Source organism: Anser anser, assembly GCF_964211835.1.
Source record: "Anser anser genome assembly, chromosome: 8".
Taxonomy (NCBI): domain Eukaryota; kingdom Metazoa; phylum Chordata; class Aves; order Anseriformes; family Anatidae; genus Anser; species Anser anser.
This window is the reverse complement of record NC_139728.1, coordinates 22,024,338-22,048,127: the sequence shown is the minus strand read 5'-3', so window position 1 is coordinate 22,048,127 and position 23,790 is coordinate 22,024,338. Positions and strand designations below refer to the sequence as shown.

The following is a 23,790-nucleotide window of genomic DNA, read 5'->3' as shown; positions in this document are numbered from 1 at the left end:
TTTATACTGCGTGTTTCTTAAATCACTTCCATCGAGCTAATCCACAAATGACCATGAAATTCAATGTTTTCCCCCATAACGTTCTCTTCGGATGATCAGTCTTTGCTGTCCGTGCAGCGTGTACTGGTAATACAAGAAATGAATTTCCTCCACCTAGTGAAAAGGCAGCTCACTGCACTGCACTTCAGCCATGCTTGAGTTTCGTTGCTCATTCAGGGGAGAAGGGGGGATAAAGGCAGAGAATAGCTTGCTAATAACATGTTTACCTCATGTCACAGCTCTGCAAGCTAATTACAGATGCGGTGGACAGGATTAACCAGCTTTAAATCCTTAGTCAAAAATTGGCAGGGCAGGTCCTGGAGGGCTCTGGTCTGGCCTGTTTGAACAAGGGTCTGCCCTTGCGAGGCAGGAATGTGAAAAGCACAAGGATTTCTACAGAGGATTTCTGCTGAAGACGTTCTCTGCCTGTGGGCTGGTGTGCCTGCTGTGCTTGACTCACCCACCTTTGGGTGCTGTCACCTGCAATTAGCAAGCACTTGCTGCTCTGAATTGAAACACAGGCAGGGAGAGAGCTCTTGAGAAGCACCAGAATGGTTTGGAAGTTTGGAGGAAGAACCGTAACACCTCATGGAAATAGCTGTGGTCAGTGGCTGGAACAGCTGTTTTTAGCAGGCCAGCGTGGCAATGCTTATTTAAAGTGTAGAGTAACCTCATGTCAGGTGTGGTCTGGAGTGTACAGGATATGTGAGAATTAAACGAGAAAGGGCTGATAGCCTGGCAAGTCTTCACTTTTTTAAGTGAAAACTGGCTGCAAGCACAGGAGCCTTGCTGCTTGGGGCTACCCTGTGGTAAGACAGCCTCCAGCATGCTGTTTCTCTTGGAGGGAAAAAAAAATAGTTTCTGGGGTTTGGACCTGTAAAATGCAGATGTGGTCCCCTATCCCAGAAAGTCCATCAGAGATCTGGCTTTTTTAAAGTAGTTTGTGCTGTCAGTGCCGAGCTGTGATCTGTTTTCCTGCCTTCCTGGGGAGCTGGGCTGTGCTTCACCTTCCTTCCGAGCATCCAGGCTGTTTGTGGGACTGAGAGATTGTAGGGAGCGGAGGTGGTAAAGGCTATTTAACTAGTGGTTGCCCTCATGCTGGTTTCTGCGAGTCTAGTATTTACAGAACAGTTAAGCACTTCATAATATACGCCTCTGAATTAATGCAGTGGTGCTGGGCTGGGAACCTGCTGCTCCTGTTTATCGCTGTGGGTGCTGAGCGGAGATGTTCCAAAAATGGGTTTTATTTCGATGAAAAACCTGCTGTAGTGGCTGAGGTGGTGGCTGGGGGAGCCCCAGCAGGTGGCAGCAGCTCCCCTCGGTCCTCTGAGCAGGGGGACTGGGGCTGGTTTTTCTGCCAGCTGTCAGGAGGAGAAAGGGAAAAAAGCTCGCTGAGGTCTGGGGGTGCCGGGGGAGGCTCTGCCCTGGGCCCCCCCTGGGGAAGCACAAAAGCTGGGGGGAGCTGGGCACTGAGGAGGATGCACGGAAACGAGGGCGTAGGGAAGCATGCGGGGAAGTTTTATGCCCTGATAGGATTAAAATAAGCTGGGACAGCCGTGGTGTGGCTCAGCCCAGCACCTCCTGCGTGCCCGAGAGCATCTCCCGTGAGTCCCAGGCCAGGAAAGGGAAACCAGCGAGAACAAAACTCAGCACCAGGCACAGAGGCCGGGCATTAACACACAGCACCACGCTCGCCCTGAGGCTGTCTGCCCCTCCGAGCCGTGCTAGGTCACATTTTTCAGCTTTAACTGAAGGTTAGCCCTGGATGCATGGCCGCAGGCCCGGCTTTCGGCCTTGCCAGGGTCTGTCTGCAGGCCGGGCTGCCGCTTCCCCTCTGTCACCCAGAGAGGGCCGTGTTTTTATCAAAACCGGGGGGGGGGTCTTGGGGGCCTGTTAGGAGCAACACAGTGCCGGGTTGGGCTGTGGCAGTGACCAGATGATGGTGGCGCTGCCCCCCCTGCACCCCCCCATCCCCTTCCCATGAACTTGGGCCCTTCCCCTCCTCTCCACAGCCACAGCTGGGCATGGGGGGGGGGGGGGTGCGTACACAGCTCCCTTTGGTCACCCTCCCCAAACCCACCAGGGCTCTGGCAGCCCCTGCCCTCCCCGGGTGATGAATGAGCTGACAATAGGGTATTGATAAGGAATTAACCTTGAGCCCTTCTCGCTTCGGTGTCAATAGAGCAGGAGCCAAGTACACACGTTTGATCGGAAATCTGCGCTCGGCCCCCACTGCCTCTGCGCCCATCGATGTGGGGGGGGAGCCGTGACGGTGCCCCCAGCCCCGGGGAGGACACAGGGGGCTGCGAAGCCCCCCCCAGCCCTGGCCACAGCCCTCACCCCTGGGATGGGGGTGCCCGGGGTCCCTCCTGGCTCCTGCTGCGCCCCAGCCCCACGCTGCGGGGGGGGACCCAGGCACCAAGGCCCCCAAAAGGGCCTGGGCCAGTCCTGCACTGGCCGCCACTCGGAGCAGTTTGTTTAATTAAGTGTTTTGCCTAATGGGATTGCCTCATTTCCATAACAAACTGGCGGGCTGTCATTAGGTGGGCTCCCTCATTCATTACTGTTAATTAGATATGGATCCCCCAGAAGGCGGCGCGGGGTGATGAACGAGGCCCCTGACACACGCTATTACACATTAGCATTTTCTCAATACACCCGATACATCACGGCCCTCCGCTTCCTAAAGATATTTTAAATAAAATATTAGCGGCCCGCTGCGGGGTGGGCGCTGGGGAGGGGGCGAGGTGTGTGGGGGGGGTTCCTGCCCCTCACCCTGCCCTCAGGCCTCTTTTGGGTGCGGAGAGCGGCCAAACCCCCCCCCCCCCTCTGCCCCAGCAGATGGGGAGCGGGGGCTGTCGGCCTGGGGACCCCCGCTGTAACCCCCCCTCCCTGCTCAGCACCCCGTCCCAGGGGACTAAGCCATGGGTTGGGGGTTGGGAACCCCCCCCCCGCCCCGTTGACCCCCATCTGTGAAATGTTTGTACACCAAAAGCATCGGCGCCAGCCCCGCGATGAGGGTGGGGGGCGGCCTCCCCCCCTGTCATCCCGCTCTCCCTGCTCTCAGGGTAACCCTACACGGCGCCGGTGGTCCCTAATGCAGGACGTATAGATCTGTTGGGGCTGGGCGCCTCCAGCCCGTCCCACCCCCCCTTTAGCCGGGGAGGGGGCGGCCAAATAATGCACAGCTGCTGACACTTCATTATGGGGGGACCCCCCCCGGGTTGTGCCCTTCGCCCTGCACCCCCGGCCCTGTGTGGGGGACAAGCTGGGGGCCCGGCCATGGTGGGGCACTGCTGGGCGATGCCGGGGTCCCGAAAGAGTTTGGGGGGTGGGGGTTCACCCTGACATCCCCCTGCATCCATCCCTCGGGTCCTGCACCCCAAAAAGGGTCAGGGCACGCCTTTGGGGCTTCCCTCCCGTGCAGGGCTGTCACCGGCACGCCCCGGGGTTCTCCGGTCCCACTCGCCTGCGAAGGGAAAGACAAGAGAGCATGGCGGGCGCGCCCGAGAAGATTTATACTTGTTTAATTAATGTCAAATGTAGTTTACAAACGGGAGTGACAAGTACCTCTTTGTATAATATACACCGACACACAATCATCGACACACCGGAATAGCGCTTTGTGCAACTGGGATTCTTTGGGCAAAGATAGGTAACTCCAATCTTCTTTTTTTTTTTCTTTTCTTTTTTTTTTTTCTTTTTTAAATGGTTTAAACTCGTTACAGAAGAGGGGAAGCGGCAGGTTCCTGATACAAAACGAGACGTCTCCCCCCATCCTTCCCCCCTCAGCCCCCCCCTTGAAAACAGGGGATGGCTTTACAATAAAAAAACAAAACAACATTAAAAAAAAAAGAAAAAAGAAAAAAAAAAAAAGAACCAAAACGAAGAAACAATGACTAGTTACACATGGTTTTACACATAGGTACACAGAGCACGCGGCTGGTCCACAACATCCACCAGAAACCCTGCCTCCAAAGGGCCAGGTGGGAGCCCTGCCCTCTCCCCCCCAGCCCCTTAGGACACCCCAAATTCGTTCCCGAGACCCAGGCACCGCAGCCCAGCACCATTTTTCTCCACTCTCTGCATGCCTGCCTGTCCCTGGGGGCTGACCGGCAGCGTCAGCCCCGCACCGCAGCCCCTTCCGAGCCCTTGGCACCCCAGGGAAGGCAGGGCCCCCTCCCACCACGGCTCAGCTTCCCCCGGTCCCCAAAGGGCCCCCCAGCAGCTGCCCCGTGTCAGAGGCTGCCACGCAGCTGAGCACACGGAGACCCAGGAAGCGTTGTTTTTTTTGCCAAGATTCTTCTAAAATAACAGCTCCTTCCATTTGCTTGGGTTTGGGGGGGATGCAGTGGGATCCTCCCGAGGTCACTTAGGAGACACATCGAGGAAAACGGCTGCTCTATATAAAAAAAGCATCAAGCTCATGGCATGGGGTGGCGGTGGGACCTCCGGGACATGCCCCAGCCATGCCCTCTGCTCCAGCCCCCGGCACCCAGCGGTGCGGGGATCCCAGCTCCAGCTCCCCAGCTGCTGTCGGTGCCGGCTAATGCCTCGCACCAGGGCATCCAGCAAAGAGCACGCACTGCGGTTGCCAGACCGCCTTGAAACGCCCCTTGCCCTGCCTCGTCGTGCTGCCAGCACGGGAGCTGCCGGGACACCCTGCGGGATCAGGGGGAGATGAATGTCCCCATCTCCCTGTCCTTGTGTTTCGGGGAGCCCAGCGGACCCCGCAATGAGCTGGGGCAGGGCTGCGCTCAGCGGGGCTGGGAGCACTCTGCACTGCGGGCATGCGTTCGCCTTGGGAAGCGGATTGGCATCTTGTTTCTTGGGTCCTGAAAACCAAAAATCAACAACAGAACAGGCCAGATGGCAGCTTTGGTTAAGGCTGAGGATGTGGGTGACAGGGACAAGCATCACTGCGTGGAAGAAGCCGGGGCTGCGGGGAACCTCCAGCAGCATCTCTGCTCACTGCCGTCCTCTCGCTCTGCGGGCGAGCCCTGGGCCTTGGGGTGCCCGTGGGGACGAGGAGCCTGGGCTGGCTTGGCTCTGCGCCCCAGCCCCAAACCTCCTCTGCTCTTCTGCAGGAGGCAGGCTCACGGGGAGCCCCGCGGCAGCGTGCCCGCGGTCCTGCCTTGTGGCACCCGCAGCGAGCGGAGCAGCTCCGGCGTCCTCGGCCGGAGGGGAGGAAAGCAAAGCAAAGCCGAGCCGGTGGCCCTGGAGGAGAGAAAGGGGGTTAAGCTGGAGCCTCGGGCAGGGACTCGTGGCCGAGAGGAAGGGCAGTGCCCCGCCAGGCTGCCCCACTCTGCTTGCCCCTTCCCCGCCCGGGGAAGGAGAAGGGGGCCGAGTCGCATCCCCCTGGCCTGCCCTGGCCCCCGGCGAGGAGTTAAAAGCCATGTCGTTCCGGGGATAATGATTCTATTATAAATAGCCCCATTAGCTACAACTAATGACAAAAATCCACCTCCTCTACTCCCCATAAGTTCTGTAAGTTATGGGCAATGCTACAGCCATTACTAAAAGCTGTTAACTTCATATCTGAATGAGGAAATATACACCACAGAACATTAAACCATTTATATTATATATATGTATATATATACTTTTTTTAAACTAATGACTTTAATGCCAAAACTTTGCTGAACCAAGAAAAATATGGGTTTAATGTTCTCTGCTCATTTTTTTTTCTTCTTTAAAAAAAATACAACCCAAAAAAAAAGAAAGGGAAACTTATTAGTATGTAATGTTTGAGTCTATCCCATTTATACACAACATTGTAAACATATATAATCTATATTACATGTGCTTCATTTCTGCCTGGGTGTGGTTTTTTCTTTAAACCTTTTTTTTTTTTATCACTAGAACACCACAAAAAAAAACCCAAAACAAAACAGAACCAAACCAAAAACCAAACCAAAACAAACGAACAAAAAAAAAAAACAACCAAAAACTGAACAAAGAACACAAGTTACAGGTTATTTAACATCTTTCTGTCAAGGGTCCCTTCCCCAGCCTCCTGGGGTCAGAGTGGTCACAACACAGTCCAAAGGAGGGCTCACGAGCCATCCGCGATGCAAAGCCAGCTCCAGGGAACGGGTGGGTGGGGAATACTGGTTTTAAAAAAGGGGGCTTCACAACAAAGGGTTTGGTTTCGCCCGCTGCAGATGCTGAAGGAGACCTCCACACGCGGGACCTGGGAGCCGAGGCTCCCCGCTGCTCCTGTGTCCTCAAGTCCATGTCTGGAGTCTCTGTGGTTTTTTTTTTTTGTTTGTTTCGTTACATTTTAAAACGTCTTTTTTTTTTTTTGTTGCCGTCGTTCTTCTCCCCCTTGGTGTGATGAGCTGAGCCGAGTAGCTGGGTCCCGCCCTCCCGCTGGGTCCTTCATAAGTAGATGCGCCGAAGGTCTCCAGGAGACGTGATGGTGTTGCACTGGGGACAGAGCTTCTTGGCACCCTGCAACCAGCAGACGAGACAGTGTGAGAGCGCGATACGCCGCGGAGGACAACACACAAGCACCCTACCCTCAGCCTGGGACGCTGGTGAGAGCAGGGACAGCAGGGCCACCCCCGGCCAGACACAGCACAGTTTTCAGGAGATGGAAGCAGTCCCCGTGAGGTCGCATTGCCCATCTCAGGGAGCGCCTCTGCCGTCCTGAGAAAGCCCCCGGGCTGCTGGCGTGAAGGAAAGCCGAGTCTGTCCTGCCCAGGTGAACGGGAACCAGCAAACGCTGCGGTGATGGGAGGCTGCCACGAGCACTACGCGGAGTAAAACAGCGGCGGGTGTGCCATCTGTCACCCAGCCTGACAGCAAGAGGGTGTTAACAAGCCTCGGGATCGGGGTCAGCCCAAGCCGGTCATCGTTAGATTGGCAGATGTGGCAGGCGGTTGATGGGAAAAGCGACAGAAAGATGTCTCCGCTGCGAGGCAGCCTCCCATCTGCAGCGCCAGCAGCGCAGGAAATTGGGGTGCCCTGGCTTCCAGCACCGACCGCAGCCCCAGCACGGCCTCGTGCTGCACGGGGCTGAGCACAGCCCCTGCCAGAGCACCCCGGGTCCCTCCAGCAGCTCAGACCCCAAACCGTGACAAGTGAGGTGACAGGGGAGCAACGCGCCATACGAGAGCCTGACAGCTTGCACGGGGCTTGCAGGCAGGCGCGAAGCTGTTTGGTTCAGCGATGCTGGGCATCTCCCTCCTCGGTGCTTGTTCCAATATCTTGCAGGACACGGACCAAGTGGCAGGGCAGGACCACAACCTGTCACACTGCTTCCGCACTGCCACCAGCAGCTTGGGGACAGCCTGACCCGAAGAGCTGGTGCTTACAAAGGGATCCTTCAGAAAGGGTCCCCTCTGCCCTGTGACAACGCCTGCACAGGGAGGACAGGGGCTTTTTCCCCTGGAAGCGCCCTGGGCTAAGGGGAATCCAGAGAAAAGAGTCCCAGGACAATTTACACACGTGTGAGTAATTGACAGGGATGCAGCTCCAAAGAGGTGCCAGTCGTGTTTGCTCTGCGGTCTGGTAGCACCAAAAAGCCCCCACAGACCAGCCGAACCAAACATTCCTGGAGAGGGTTGGCTGCAGGTGGGTGGGGAGGAGTACCGACCTCCCTTGCATTCGTTTTTGCTAAAAGCAAACCTCAGGTGCTGCCATCTCCCTGCCCTGCATCGTGTACCCCATTCCGGGATTTGGAGGTGGGCCGAAAGAGCTGCAGGCTGACGTGCCATCCTTTTTGCCTGGGGTAACCTCCCTGGCACGGGTGAAGCAGCCCAACATCGGAAATCTAAGGACGGATTCCCTGGTAAGCCACCCTGCCCAGGTCTCTCTCTCCAGTAGCAAAGCAAGATCAGGTACACAATTCCTTCACACCCTGGGGAAAGGGACGATGGGTAGATTTATCCTGCCAGCCCCCAGGATCTCAGTCCTGGCGACGAGCTTTCTGCACGACACGCTGATGGCATGCACATGGGCACCTGGGAGCAAGCGTTCAGCCATGCCAGAAGGCAGGACCCAACCACATGCAGCCTGACCCACCGCGGTATTTTCTGTAAAAGCTACATGACTTGACCACGGACGTGTAGGACAACAGCGGGTGTTGTTTCACCTGCACACGGGGAGGGCTCATCTTGAGCTCTGAAGCCCGGGGACCTTGGAGGGAACAGCAGGCTGGCTGCGTGTGGCACGCCGAGGCCCAGGTCCCTAGGTCTCCCTGGTACTTACGCTTGGTATTAAATAGTTCAAGCAAAAATAATGACTTCGGACCCCGGGGGGAAACCTTTTCCTTTTTTTTTTTTTTTTAAATGAAACTGTCATCCTCTGCACACATCAGTGTGTGTGTTAAATTCAGAGCTAAGTCCTGATTTTTTCTTTTCAGATTGAAATTGCTTAGAACCCTGTTCCTTACATCTGACTTTTCAGTGTAGGTGTGCAACATTTATTGGCACCAGCATTTAAGCTCTTCTCTCTTGTAGAAAGGCACATAAGCTTGTACATACACACATGCTGGCACAGGCACAATGAAAAAGCATTTGCTCCCCCACTGCTCACCTGCCAGCTGGGGTTACTAAACTTTTCCCTTGAAATAAAAATGCTGTGCAATAATAAGTCCCACCTGTCGGCCATTTCTTTCTTTCTTTTCTTTCTTTTTTTTTTTTTTCCAGGTCCTTCTGCTCCTTTCATCATCGCTTCATGGAAAAGCCTTGATGTGTTATAGCTGCGTGTGCTAGAGTAAAGGCCACCTCAGCTTTTCCATTATAAACCCCAGTTTTGAGGGGTTTATAAAACTCTGCTGCAAGAAGTTTGCTCCGGGGCTGTTACAAAGCAAGGAAAAGGGGCTGGAACCAGGATGGAGTTTATTTTTTCTCCTCTTTTCTTAATTAAAATTTGGCGAGTGATTGATCCACAATACAGGCTAATCACTTGGGGTAGTAGTTTGAAAAATACATTAACGAGAGCTGAGATGTTGAGAAGTCATTAGGGCTCGCATGGTGCCAGGAAGGATTGGGAGTATTTTGTCTTAAAGTTGCCTCTTAAAAAAAAAACAACTTGCGTGACGTCTGCTATAAATTGGCTAAAGCAACAAGACTCAAAAGGAAGGGCTTAGGCACTTCCCGCTGTCCTGTGGGCCTAAAAACGGGCAATTTCCAAGCAGAACGTGCCACCAGGCACAGAGAAGAAAGGAACACGCACACAGAGCAACTTCGCCTACACGGTGCCACCATCGAGCCTGGGCTCAGAGCTGTTTTATGGGGAGGAGAAACAAGGCAGAGAGATGACAGGAGAAGCCTAAACCAGGAGCCAGCTTCTGCCAGGAGAGGAACTGAACTCCAGGATCCAGTTCTCAATCAAGGCCCTTCTCCCCCCCATGAGTGCAAACGAAGCAGCAGCTTCTCCGCAGGTGCCAATTCCCAGAGAAGCAGCCGCTCATCGCTGCTGTTGTGGGGTACCTCCTGCTGTAGGCACAGGGTTAAGGGGGTCGGGACAGCATCCTTTTTCACAGAGCCCCCCCAAAGAGCAGAACTCACTGCCGCAGGTCGCTGGAGGCCAAAACTGAAACAGGTCAATAAGGAAGCAGACAGCTTCGTGGCGGATAGGACCATGAAGGATCAAGCACAGCATCCTCCGTGCAGCTGCTGACTCAGAAGTCCCCACGCTGCTGGAAGCACTACGGAATCACCTAGAAGGATTGCTCTCTGTCCGCATCGTTTCTTATGAAAATACTCCAGCCCGCATGGGACGCACGGTATTATAGCCTAGAAAAAGCTAAAAGGCTAAAAACCTAGCAGTGTAATCTACCAAAGATATAAATGTGTCAACTGCGGAGAATACGTGTCTATTGATGGATCCCCTGGAAGCACGTTCCATGATGAAGAAGGCTTTTTAAAAGTGATTTTTTCCTGCTCTTGCAGTCGTCATTTTCAAATAAGCCCAAGACGGGCAAGTACAAGCCTGGGGTCAGCACATGCACACGGGAAATGTTGGATCTGGCTGTACAGGCAAGAGTGGGAACTCAGCAAACCCCGCCTGCTCAAACAAACCTGCCCCTTCAGCCCCTGAATGCCTGCACCCACAAACAGCTCTAACCGCTGACAAACAGCAGTCTGACTTCACTTTTAATTCCATTTACTCCGTAAGGAAGGATACCGGGGTTTGGGAGGTTGCAGAATCACAGCTCAGAGGGACTTCAAGACTCACCAACCCATTCCCCTGGCAAGATCACCTCATCGTGCGCTACTTTTGACAGACATGCATCAAAGCTGTTCTCCCAAACCTCGACGGATGGAGGCTCCAAACCTCCCCAGGAAAGCACTGCAGCAGGCTGCCAATCTTTGCTGTCAGAACATTTTTCCCAAGAACAGGAAAATATGAATCTCACCCACGAGTAGCTGCAGGGTCCCTCTCAGTTAATGGGAAAGGATAGAGAAGGGGCAGACAAACCTCTTCCAGAGGGAGGCTGATCCCACACGCCTGGAAGCAGTCCAGCAACCAGCTGAGAACAGGCACCCACCTCAGGGAAATGAACCCTCCCTCCTGCCACACCATTTCCTCTCCTGGTTTTGAAAAACTTGCACGTTTTTGGGGGTTCCCAAAAGGGATCACAGCAGTCACTCAAGCCTTGTGTCCTGGTTTGTGTAAGTTGAAGCTGTCACTGGCTCTCTCCCTACACTGTAAGGATGAATGAAGAACCAGCACTGTGTTGAGTGCCACAGACAACCAGCAAGCAGGGAGCAGCAGGTTCATCGGTCTGGTGAGCCGCTCAGTGCACGTGGCACACCCTAAGCCTGTGTGGCCCCAGGATCACAGCCCTCAGGCCCACTGGTTCTGCTCATGGAGCAAGTGGAAGGAGAGAAAACCCCTTATTCATCGTCTCCTGATGCTGGACGAAGGCATGGTTCCTCCCTTTCTCCAAGGCCACCCTGACGAGGGCTGTCTGCAGTCATCTATTAGCACTGACGTGCTGGCTAACTCAACGAGCGCCACGCTCTGTTCTCCTAAACCATCTCCAGGGCCCCTTTCTGCTGTGCGGGCCTGCACGCTGCCACGACCCCAGCCTTTTCTCCACATTAATCCAGCGGAGCAATAGGAGAGAGAGGTGGAGTGTGCTCTGGTGGATGTTCCATCCCCAGGGTCTGGAGCTGCTCTGAGGCACTGAGCTCTTGTATAACGGTACCTAAGGTAGGAGCCCAGCAGCCATTTGCAGAGTCAGTGGTTAAAAACGTCTCCCCCTCTCCCTGAGCAACAGAGCAGTAATCATCTGGGACTGGATGTCAAGAGCCAGAAGTCCAAAAATTGTTTTCAGAAAGCCACTTGAAAGATCTAATCCTCATCAGTGCCCTTAGACACCAAGGAAGTCAGAGGGTGACAGAGATACTCAGATCATCGTAGCGTTGTATCCTAGAAAATACTTAAACCCTAAACCTTTTAAAAACCCATTTTACCTCCTGCGCTCTGTAGACAGATGTGAGCATCGAATTTCATCCCATCTTCAATACCCTGTCACAAGCGCTGCCGGGCACCGTGAGCCTCCAGCTCCGAGGCCACGCTCAGTGCAGCTCTCCTTCTCCCCTGCACAACCACACTCGTACCCTAACTCAATATTAGATCTCGGCTGCGCGTATCAAACAGGCGCACGAGAGGACCGGGACGTTCCAGCAGCAGGGATGGCAGGTCTCCAGAATGTTCAAAAGCGGCCGGAAGCCCGCCACTACCCGCCCGCCCCAAGTCCTATTAACTCCAACAAATTGTTTATTGCACAGCAGAAGAAAAACGCTGCCCCTCTCCCCCCAGCCAAGCCTCTCAATGTGTGCTGCACGCGCAGGCTCCCTCCGATCCCCCCTCCTGCCCCCGCTGGGGAGCCAGCTTTATACCCAGGGAAAGGTAACAGCGGCGATTATTACACACACTATCCCACAGCTCCTCGCTTGTTAAAAAAAAACAAGAGTCTCTTTTGTGCCCGAAATAAAAGGAGATACCTTAATTAGAACAATGCAGGTTGGTGAGCATTAAACACTGAGCCCAGCTGCTGTATGCCATTAAATTCATAAAAAAGGAGGGGGGAAGGAGGGCAGTCTTAACGAGATTACACACATTGACTTTGATCAAGACACAAAAGCACCAAGGCGTTCCAGGGTTTTTATTGCTGTCTTCGGGCTACATTTTAATGGTTACATTAGAAACATGCGAACCCAGGCTGGGAGATTTTTTTTTTTTTTTTGAGACGGGAAAAAGAGTGCAAGCACGCCTTGTGAAAAGGCCTGGTTTAATAAATTGGGGGCTGCAGGGAGAGGCTAGGGCTGGGGAACACATGAGTAGCCACTTATTAATTGCTTCCCCTATGCAAGTGCCAAGTCCTAATACGATGCTGTGCTGGACTGCTCCCACCCCGCCCGAGCGGTCGGCAGAAGAGCCGTGTGCGGGCAGCACAGAGCCAGCTCAATCCCCCCACCTTTCGCAGGTACCCAGAGGGGAGGTCGCTCCCCTTTGCAAGGGTAAATGCCAACCTCGTAGCACCTGGAGCGAGGTTTTCCAGTTCTTAATAGCAGCGGTGACCACCCTACATGGAACAAAGGGGCCTGGCTGAAGTTGGACTAAGTTGCTGCTGAGCCTTAGAAGAATTGGAAATTGCTGTGACAGATTTAAAACATCACTTAAGGCTGCTGGGAAGAAGAGACAGCAAAGGCTTTAGAAAAAAAAAAAAGAAAATGAAAAAGAAATTAGCGTTTTATCCTCTGCTTGTAGCACCGCAGAAGAACGAGATTACTCCCCACTTAGCAAAGGTGGCAGAGCACACATTCATCCAAACACCTCACAGCTACGTAGCCACATATGTGTCTTTTATAACATGCTGCTAAAATGTTTACAAAAGCTTGTATAATCTAAGTAGTGATGGGGTGTAGCTGAAGACCTATAAAATACAGCCCAAGGGATGGCCAAGTTATTGAGTTGCTATTAGTACTCAAGCCCACAGGCACTTCACCATCCTGGTAACTTTTCTTGGACAAGACTTTTAATAGGCAGGATTTAAAGGAGCATGATCGGCTTAATCGTAATTCCAAGCGCACAACGTGTTCCATAAAGCAGATTTTGTAATGCCTTACAGGAACAGTTTTTAGGAGTGGCATTCCCTTACATTTTTTGCAACCCAACACTGTATCATCTTGCTAACAAGAGAACTAGAAAGCACCACTGACTATTTTCCACTCCCCAACCTGCGTGAAATGAGAGCCTGAAAATCAGCTGCGCAGGGGAAATGAAAGGCTGATTATAAAGCCCATGGTTTTAACAAAGGAAAGGAAAACACTTTATTTAATAACACCTTAAATTTCAACCTGATGTCCTTCAGCTCATATATAAATTACTACTGCATTGGGTCACCTATTCAACATCCAAGGTAATCCCCAATCTTCCAAAGAGTATGGGATATGCTTGGAAACTGCACAGTGCTATTTCAAATAACCTGAAAAACACAGATTCGTATTCATAAAAGCTCCTGTCCCTGTTGTGTTTCCTGAAGCTGACCCCCTTTGCTGCAGGTGAATATTAGGTTTCCCAGAAGCCACCCATTCCATGAAACCTCAGGGGATTTGGCCTCCATTCCCACAGCCTTACCTCTGTGTGGATGCCTCCCAGGGCATTACTGTAGGGCAAGGTTGTACCCAGCACAGAGCTTTTACACCTCCCCGTAGCAGCAGAGGAGCAAGCAATGAGCAGGACTGTACCTTGGTAACGAAGACTCAAACAAAACTCACTGAAGTCAAACCTGGGACGGGGTGTTAAGTGGCAAAGACCGGGAAGTCTGCATGCACAGCACTCAAATTGTTTAGAATAAAGCAAAAGGCATCTTTCCCCACGGTGATTTAAAATGAAGTATCCCAGAAGAAAGGGAGAAGTCTGTAAGTCAATTAGAAAGTAGCCAAGAGCCTCACCAGAGTCCGCAGCCAGCATTCTTCACAGTGCACATGCCAGCACTGAATGGAAGTCAGGGGCATTGTGTAAGAGTCCTGAAGGAAAAGAAGCAAATAGGTTATTTCCACAGCAGGGATCTACTGATTCTTTGTTCCCAGCCCCATCACAACACCCTCCTTTGTGGGTATGCCATCAGACTACAGACAACCTAACAGCACAGCAAGAGAGCACACATCTGATCTTGGCCTACCATGAGGTGTGAGGCAAAGGAAAAACAAAGCAGAATTAAGAGGGTCTTACGTTAACAAACTTCTGCTGACTTTGCACGTAAGAACTGAGCAGAGACAGCAATGTTTGTGTAGCAGAAGCAGAAGTCTTCTGCAGTCCATTTTACTGGCTTCCAAGAACTCCTGTCGGAAGCCCATAATCCACTCAAGTGGTGACCTGGCTCAGCACAGTTATCACAAGAGCATCTGAAGTTGCTGTGGCCACCTGCCATTATTCCCATCAGAAAGGTCACCAGATCATATTAAAAAAAAACAAAAACAAACAGCGACAGGGTAAGATTAACCCCTATCACAACTCCCCACTCTGCAGCAACAGCTTAACTATATCCCAAGAACGTTGATGTTATTTCAGCAGACACGCACGCTCAAGTGTTTTCCATGATTGCTACTAAACCTCTGGAAATGAGCAGCAAACTGTCGTGCCTTCTATGGGATGAGATATGGGAACTGCTATCCCCATACCTACAAGTCGTGAGCGGGAGAGACAGCACCATGCATCAAGCTGAAGTTGCAGAGGGAGCCCTCTGCCAAGCAGAATTTTCTCCTGCTATCAGCAGAATAAAATGTAACAGGAGATGCAAAGCTTTGCAAGCTCAGACCATCAGAGGGAGCTGCTGCCTTTCTTTAGGGAGGCCACAGGTTCAACACAGAGCAAGCAGGACACGGACAACTTTTAAATACTCAGGCAACATTCCTGGTCTCAAATAATACGGTGGTCATCATACGGATTCTACTCTTTTATGTATACAAATTTGAACGTGCAGGAAGAGAACACCAATATCTGGGAGTTTTCTAGAGTTAGCTTGAAAGTCTTCCAAAGCTGGGGTTTTCTGGCCTCTGATACAGATGGATGGCTACAAAAGTGGAGAGCAATCTAATACGTATGGAAATTGCAATAGCTAATACCTGGCACCTATATTCAAAAGGAAAGAGAGACTCTTCTTGGTGTATAGGGAAGATGGTGAGTTCTCCCACCCCAAAAAAAGAAAAAGGAGAAAAGCTTTCTCCTCCTCAGCAAAGATACCAAAACATTTCTGATTCATTACCACAACTGGAGTGCTACTCACCATGCAAATGAGACATTTATAGCGGTCCCCGCGGGAGAGCTGCCTTTCTAACTCACGGACACGAGCCTTTAACGCTTCGAATGTTGTCACTGCGGAGTCTTCTGTAATTCTGCAAAAGATGACGGAGAGTGAGCATCACTGAACACACAAGATTGCTGAGAGTTCGGGGAAAAAGGATCTCACAGCAGGTATTGCACAGGAGATTGCAACATTTAAACTTGCATTGGAAAAGAGTTGCTGAAAAGCCCAGTGTGAATTCTTTGAGGTCTGCTACTATACAGTTGCAAACACGTCATGACAGAACACGACGGCGCTGGGGTTGCCAACTTCACAGAAAGCAAGTTTCTGCAAGACATAGACACTTAAATAACGGATTTTTTTTTTGTTTGTTTATTTTTTTCTGCCTCCTTTCCTGTCTCCTGTAAGAGATTTCTTCGGGCCAAATGCTTTGGACAACGCTTTGTGTGCTGGTGAGCTTATTCTGTGTGGGCAATAGGAGCTGCTCTTCCCCTTAGAGAATGGATGCCTCTGCTGACCATCAACCTTGAGAAACACAAAATCAGCTCATTACGGAGGATCAACACAGTGCTTTTGCATCAAACAACCTCCTAGCTCGTTGGTTTCTAATACTGAAAAGAAGGAGAAGCCAAAAGCAAAAAACACTACACCAAAAGGCAGCTATAAACGCAGCTTTACAACCTCTGCTTTCCCATTTTCTAGGGTCAGTTTAGATGGGCAGCATTATCTCTTTTGCCATAGAGACACTGTGCTGAGGGCAGGCAAGTGTATTTTCATGGTTCTGCAAGGCTGGTGAGAAAAGCAAGTTGCCAACCTAAAAGCAAGGCCAGACAGGAACGCTTAGCAAATGAGATGCAGGGAACATTACGGACAAGGATGTGTCACTCCAGCATGCTGCAAAATCTGATTCCTACACAGTGCAGATACAGGGATGGGCCCTCAAGCATTCCCCAGAAAAGGTTCTAAGAGCATGGCATTGATATTAAGGCTGTCACCCTAGTGGAAAAAGAAAAACACAAAAGAAAACAACAATTTTCATTTACTTCAGTGAATTTCAGGCCTGTCCAAGCAGACACTGGAAGAACCTGAAGAATACCTCGCCACCAGAAATTGCGTCAATCACAACATAAACCCCAGCAGCACCCATGTGTTGCACCTTTTTAGAGGATAATTCATCAACAGGTAGCTAAAACCCGGGTCTAGTGGAATTACTACAAACAATAAAGCGAGCTGCAGCCTCAGCACTCGCACTGCATGCACTCGCTCGCTCCTTTGTTCGTTAAGTCGCTTGTCCCCAGCGCTCAGGGAGGGACCTGGGGTGTCTCCCACACAGCCTGAACAGATCAAATTCCTGGTCTTGTGAGTAAAGCAAGCAGCTACGCGCTACACTGGAAACGGAGCTAGTCAAAAAGATCTTCGATGATTGTTCTGATTATGACACTTCAGGAGAAACTGGGGTTGCAGGAGTGCACGTGGTTAAGTAGCAGTGCTGTAAAGCTCCTCCAGCTTCACTCCTACCTTTGTGCAGATCACACGCTGCATGAGCTAACCGGGACTTCAGAGGAGAGACCTTAATCAGATGGAGATTCATTGCAAATGAGTTACTAGGAAATAGTAAAAAAAATTAAAACGGCAAAAAAAGGCAAAGAAATACAGGTCCCATGATAGCCTAGTGGGTGGGAACAGGGACACTGCATTCAAATTTTGGTATCAATAAATACTCTTTGGAGCAAAATGAAAGAGCTTCTGTAGGAAACAGAGCTCCCCGCTGTGAAACATCCACTTGCTCCTACTTGTTGGTATAAATTATCGTCAGATCCCAGTTTGGGTTCTGACCCTCAAGGGAGAGTTGTCAGTATTTTCAAAGAAAGTGCAGAAAGCTGTTAGTTTTGTCTGAGGGAGAAACAGAATTATTTATTTATAGCTTGAAGATTATTGTGGGATGAGAAAATCATTTCCCTTCCAGTCTGGCCTGTCAACAAGCTGATGCTGGATGAAGGCTGCTGTTGAATTTGACTTTCTGGAATCTATTTCTCCTTTCTGCATGCATGAGGGTACCGGGACTTTAAAGGCAGCAAGTGTGGCTCCTGCCTGAAGCAGGTGGCAAGCAGGAACCTCAACCCCTAATAAATTCTCCTATTGCTATCTGTGGAACGATGCTTCCTCCTTTGAAGGGTTGGCAACTCAGAAAGGAGAGGGAAAAGGAATCCTTGAGCAGATTCAAGCGAGGCCAATTCCTCCCCAGTCCTAGCCCAGTAACAGTCAAAGCTTGAAAAGGAAAAATTTGCCACTGCAACAGCGAGAGGAGATACAAAATGGCTTGTTTATAGAAGCCTAAATGGCTGACCCCCATCAGCCAATTTCGGAAAGTCTCTGAGATAATCGCACCTGTCCAGTAATAAACGAATGAATCAGAAAAGGAGGCTGAATAGAGGTATAAGCAATAACGCTCAGAGGCTGCCTGATACAATGGCCAATCAATAGGAGGGCTGTAGATCAGGGTGCTAGTTAGCTGGAAAATTACCGCACCGCTGCGTGCGTCACGCTGTAGGGATCCTGGACAATCAATGTGGGAGGTATTGATTTAGTTATTATCACTTCATACGCTCCAGACATTGTTAAATATACATTTATTAACAAGACTGGGGTGCATTGGTAAGAGAGGGAACATTAGCCACAGCAGTATCTCCCAGAGCTGATCAAAGCTCAGCTGTGACCGTCTTTAAACTCCACGTTCTCCGTGCCAAGCGTGCTCTCAGGACAAATCCTGATGCACAGCGTGGTGCTCGAGGATCAGCTTCTATCTCACAAGAGAGGTTTTTGGCCACAAGTGAGTATTTTGCACTTGAGCTTTCAGGAAAGCCTCCCGGAGCAGCAGCAAGCAGGGACACGGGGGCCAAGGGTCAACCCAAAGTGAGCGATAATTGCATGGTTGCTTCCGAAAAGCCGGAGGAAATGAGGTCAAGGGAAATAGGGAGAACATTAGTAAATAAAGGAAACTGGAACTACCTCCAGGGATGGAATAAAGACGAGAGTCACTTCCCATGTGTCTGGCTCCCGTGGTGGCCAGCACACTTGGGACACATGCCATTCCATTTAGCGACATTTTACCGTCAACCTGCTGCTTGTATCCTAAAGATAAGTATCGCTCAGGAGCGACTCTTCCTGCAGCAGCAATCTTGGGAACTCCCTCAGGCTTCCCTCTTGCGTGCGCACCTTATGCGAGCTCTCCAGGAGACAGCGGGGAGCAGCCTGTGCAGTATTTTTACGGGGTGAGTAAGGCCAGGGTGGAGCAAGGGTCAGAAAGCCAAACTCCACGGACGGGGTAAGGCCATGTACATGTTACCCTGCCAAGGAAGGCAGGGGGGATTAAGACGTAGGAGGAATTAGGCTCCACAGCCCTACTCCCTGCTTTGCCTTGACCTCACGCTAGATGCGGGAGGACTAGTTTAGCAATTTTGCGCCTCGCTGCTCTGATTTGACGTGTTTGGATAACGTCATTTATCAGCCTTGGGAGAGACCTGCTGAGCACAACCGCTGCAAAGAGCTCTGCCTCGAGCCCCGGGCTGGTGCTTCTCCGACCACGCAGGTGTGAGCAGCCTCGCCGATACCTCCTTGCACAAGAGCAAAAACGTGAAGGAAGGGCTCCTTGCAGAGGAAGCTTGGTCCTGCAGTTCTCTCTGGACTTTGTGTTTAACTCTTCAGCAACTCAGCAGTCATGCTTGTGGATGCTGGGTACCAGGGAGCAAGTCTATGAGACTGGGAAGAGAGCACTCGATAGTTTCCAGTTTTTGTGCCCAATACATGTTTTTCCTACTGTTCGTAGCGTTTTTTTTTTGCTCCTGACGGCACTGAAAATAAGAACAAACTTTCTTCCTTTGAGCACATCCTTGCTTTGTTCGTGTAAGAGGCCAGAAGAAAGGCACAAAAATACCATCTGAGAACAAGGACCTATCTGTAGATTTGAGCTGTTGCTCAGCGATCACGTCCTGGGAAATCTCCCGTGGGAATTGGTTGCCTCCCCTTTGCAAAAAACTTTAACCCAAACCCTGGTTATTTGTCAAACATTAGCATGCATGTGATCTTTGTTTCTCCAAATTAAATCGAGCAATTCCTACCTGCTGTCCCAGTGGGCAATCACAAGCAATTCCGTTAATTAAATTATCTCTGATTCTGCAGCTCTGGAATCTCTCAATTGACTAAGTCTGTGCTTTATCATCAACAAAATACCGGACGAAAAAGGAAACAAAAAGATGCTGATGTCAAAGTGATTGGCTTCAGTTAACCCTTCCCAGTTGGATATTAAGTGCTGCTCAAGGAACTGCTGCACTGGAATGAGCCCACGAGCAAGAGCTTCGTACCAGACTTCAGCAGCAGCTGTTCACTTCTGTTTCCTTTCCATCACACAGGGAAAAAAAGTAATACATCACTGCATCCAGCATCCTATGTGAGAGCCACAGAAAGATGCAAACTTAACTGCTAAAGAGGTAGAAAACCACCTCAAAGATCAGTAAACCCCTGTGAATACCCTATCCTCCCCTTACCCAGATCCCACTTGATGTACCCCGCTGTTGACGAGTCTCCGTAAAACATTCCCCTTTGGTTTATTTCCACTGGATATAAATTTTCCTTTCTTCATAAACGGCCACACTGTACACAGCATTCCATAAATTTTTACAGTTCCACTGTTTGTATGTACCTTGTAAAAAATGCTTAGCACTGATTAAACGCACCACTAATAAAATTTCATGGGCTACTTTTGACACTTGATATTCTGACCTTCTTCTCTCTTCCTCATACATTTATTTTTGTTTTCATATGCCTGTAAACACAGAGCGGCAGAGGGAAAAATGCACGGTCCCCCGACAAATCTGAGAGCAATGTCTTTATTTTTAAACAAAGACTTTATCTTCCCTTGTCCAAGGCGGAGGACCTGATCCCAGCAGAACATACCTGCCAGTTCCCCGCACCGGGGGCAGAGGTCAGGTCACTAGCAGCTTACATATCATAAATATTAGAAACAGGCTGGTCGATGCTTTGAAGGCAGAGTCAAGCTAAAGTAAGATTCCAGGAGCAAAGAAATTGCTCCTGGCCATATCCAACCACAGCCACAGATGACGATTACCATAACCACGACTGCATTGCAGTAGAGGAAGCCTACTGTGCACAGCTTGGCTTGGGGGACACTCATCTTTAAGACTTGATAAAAATGATCCAAAAGAAACCCCAACCTCAGTGTGCAACCACTTCACTGCAACAATCCTTCAATGTGTTTGAGGGAGGGCAACTTTCTCAGCCTAGTGACCATGTTTCATCACACTGCAACATGCTGGGCAGAGCTGCTGTGAAGCTGGTGACAAGGGCATCGAGGGACAGCAGAGCACGACAGTGCTGTCTTGACACCACCTTGTCATATGTTATCTTCAATAAAACTTCCTTGTTACCCCAGTTTCAAACACCAACTAAAAGGAGCCCTAAGTCTGCTGGGACAAGAACATTTGTTGTTTTCAACCTGGTGAAAGGATCCATCCCCCTTTCGACTCAGCAAACACCACCAGCAGCACGTGCTATTGCTAACAGCACAGGGAGCACGTCTGGGCAGGTGGCGGTGAGCTGCCGGGAGGTAACACGGACACGAAGGCCTTTTGCACTTACTCCTCCTACAGGGGTGCAAGAGCATAACATACAAGTGGGAAAAAAAAAAAAAGTATCTACCAGGAAGTAAAATGCTTAAACTGATAGGTAAGCTTTTTAACAGAAAGTCACAGGTGGCTTTTAAAGGACACAGACACAGCTCAGAAATTTTAAGTATTTTTAAGTCCGAAAGAACCCGAGCGTCAGTCGCTGGTGGCAGACTGACTGCTAATTGCCCCAGAAGGTGCAGGCTACAGCACTGGCACGATGTGCTGTGATTTTATTTCGCTAGATGAGCTGGCTACAGCAGAAGGGGCCGCATCCCTAGCAGTAGAAAACTGCCCAGCAAAGCTGTAATCAGTAGAGCCAGGTCAAATCATACCAACTGAAGTTTAGACCCTCCGTCTATGAGGATGCCAGCACTAAAAGCAAATCATCTGGCAAGGCATCAACGCTTTAGGAGTTGGCTTCCCCTTTATTTAGCTAAAAATCTCATTTATTGGGTTTATTTGTTTTTAGACTAACCTCCTTTAAAAAGGCTGACTTATAATCCTGTAAAACATTGTCACATGTATTGAGGAAATTGGCAAGGATGCTAATTTATTGTCCTCTAGGAAAAAAAAAAAGCCCTCTTTCCTTGATTAATGTATGTTTTTGTATTGTAAGATATTAAAGAATGTTGCTTCACCTGTAATTATAGAGAATAGTTTATTTTGGCAAAGTGCCCTGGCTTCTGGTTGCCAAGTTATGAATAATGCAATGTTCCCCATTCTAATTTCCGTGTTCTAAGTTGTGAATTTGGAGCGGGGTGCATGCAAGGGCACACACACACACAGACGATGCCGCGGCTCTCTCCGTCACAAGCCTCTCTATTTTATACTTGCTTGCACAACTTGTTAATACCATCATCTGCTTGCCAAATCCAGAGTTTGCTTCTGACTAATTTCATCTTGATGCAAACCAGAACTGTTGTCTTTTTTTTCCCCCCACCGAAGAATTATTTCTCTTACACTTGCATGCACCGTTGCAATACCACTGAGGGGAGCTTACCGCTGCAAGAAGGCGTTTTAAGCCGCATTTAGCTGGGACTTGGGTAAAGATTCCCCAAAGAATTTAATGACAGAAGAATTCATTATGCTTTCATCTCTCCTCCGCCTCTACAACACAGAGCCCAACAATGTCTTTACAGGAGCAGGAAGTAAATTCAGGCACTGGCTCTTTCTCTCTCTCTTTTTTTTGGCCCACATTTCGCTGGGACACATGTGCCCAGCCCCAATCAAAACAGAGACAGATGGCACCGCTGATCATTCAGAATGGAAGGAGCCTCCGAGTCAGCATGTTTAGATGCATTTGTAGGGCTACACAGTATCTGCTGGCCACTGGGACTGATTTAAAAAGACGGCTAGTGAAAGTCTGAGCTCGCGCCAAAATTTTAACTGTGCCATTTGAGCAATTATGGTTCGACATGAAAGCTGGGAGAAAGAATGCATGGGTCATTCTGATTTCGATTTAGAGACTATGTCCCCTGTTCCAAAGAGGAAATAAATGCAATCCCATTGCTTTACTGGCAATAAAGGAAAAAGCCATGCTACAGAAGAGTATTTTGCTGCAGCAAGGTTTTATTGAGGCACTGCTGGCTGAGTTAGAAAATAATTCTCTAAACAGAATGCCTAAATATAAATAAACGCACATCTAATGCATTAATGCGTCAATTCACCTTCCAAATGCAACCCTCAACCTGGAGATCTTAAGTGTATTCCGAACAGAAAGCACGATGCACCTTCACAGATCCTTTCTTAACATAAATCAGGGCCATTTTTCTTGCAATGGAGATAGGAAATGCAGCTCCTCTCCCCAACAAAGCACATGGGTTAGAGGTTCCAGCCTACCAAGACTTGCCTTGATCCGCAAGCAAACAAGTTTGGATTATGACCAAGCTCCACATGGGGCCAGGCAAGACTGTTTCTCTCCTGGAAGACTTACATCTCCTGTAGCCCAACATCCTACTGTGGCCTGGAGGTAGTCTGGGATTATTGGTAGCTTTGGCTGGGCAATCAGGGCATTAAATTTACAAAATATCCCCGAGGTGAAAGAGGAATAGCAGATTCCTCACTGAAAAAGTCTTCAGAAATTGGACATGTGGCTGAGTCCTGTGGCCAGCCTCTGCGCACAATGAAATGCTTTCTACTCCCATGGCCTGCCTCCAAACGGCCGAAATAAACAGGAAATATCTATGCTACTACAGCAGCGCTTGGATTCCTCTGCAGCCTTTTAAGGGCTTTACCGTCGAGGTGATCTGCTTTCCAGAACCTCCATTCATGAGCACTGATTGGAGGTGCACAAGGGCAGCGTGATAACACATCCTCCAGACAACTTCCTACAACTTGTGCTGCCCGGCCTAGAACTTTTACACCGCGGCCGTTTCCTTTCACGGGGAAAGAAAGGCTCAGAATTAGCATCATTTAAGGTAATCGTGCCTTCAAAAAGAAACACGAGGCCATTAAAAGAGGCCAATGCACTTTAGTATCACATAACCAACTGTGGTCCCGGAGCTGGAAAAGGAAACAAGCAATGGAGAGGAAGGACAGGTCATGAGCTGGCCATCCAAGGGAAGGGCTGGAACGCTTATGCAACCGAGTGGGAAACAGCAGCTTCGGGGGACAGAAACCATCCAAAACAAGGAAGAAAGGAGGAGAAGTGACTGGATAAATAGGATGAACTGGCCACAGTGGTGGGGAGTGAGTAAACATGAGCATTGACACTGAAGCGAGGGCAAAAATCAACATGGTTATTAAACAACGTTAATTACCTCACTTGCTATTACACGGTGGGTAGTGACACTGTTG

At 50.0% G+C, this 23,790-nt stretch overlaps 1 protein-coding gene across 9 annotated transcripts in view; it reads right to left on the bottom strand.

Moving 5' to 3' along the window:
• Window positions 1–3,550: 3,550 nt before the first annotated feature.
• Window positions 3,551–23,790, bottom strand: part of RNF220 (ring finger protein 220) — a 195,558-nt gene continuing 175,318 nt past the window's right edge. For all 9 annotated transcript variants that reach the window (XM_083846882.1, XM_083846880.1, XM_083846886.1 and 6 more), the window contains 3 exons: window positions 15,293–15,401; window positions 13,959–14,033; window positions 3,551–6,492 (listed from right to left, as the gene is read on the bottom strand). In XM_083846882.1, coding sequence (XP_083703008.1) covers window positions 6,421–6,492; window positions 13,959–14,033; window positions 15,293–15,401 — 256 coding nt within the window. In that variant the 3' untranslated portion in view covers window positions 3,551–6,420. The remainder of the gene's footprint in view (window positions 6,493–13,958; window positions 14,034–15,292; window positions 15,402–23,790) is intronic.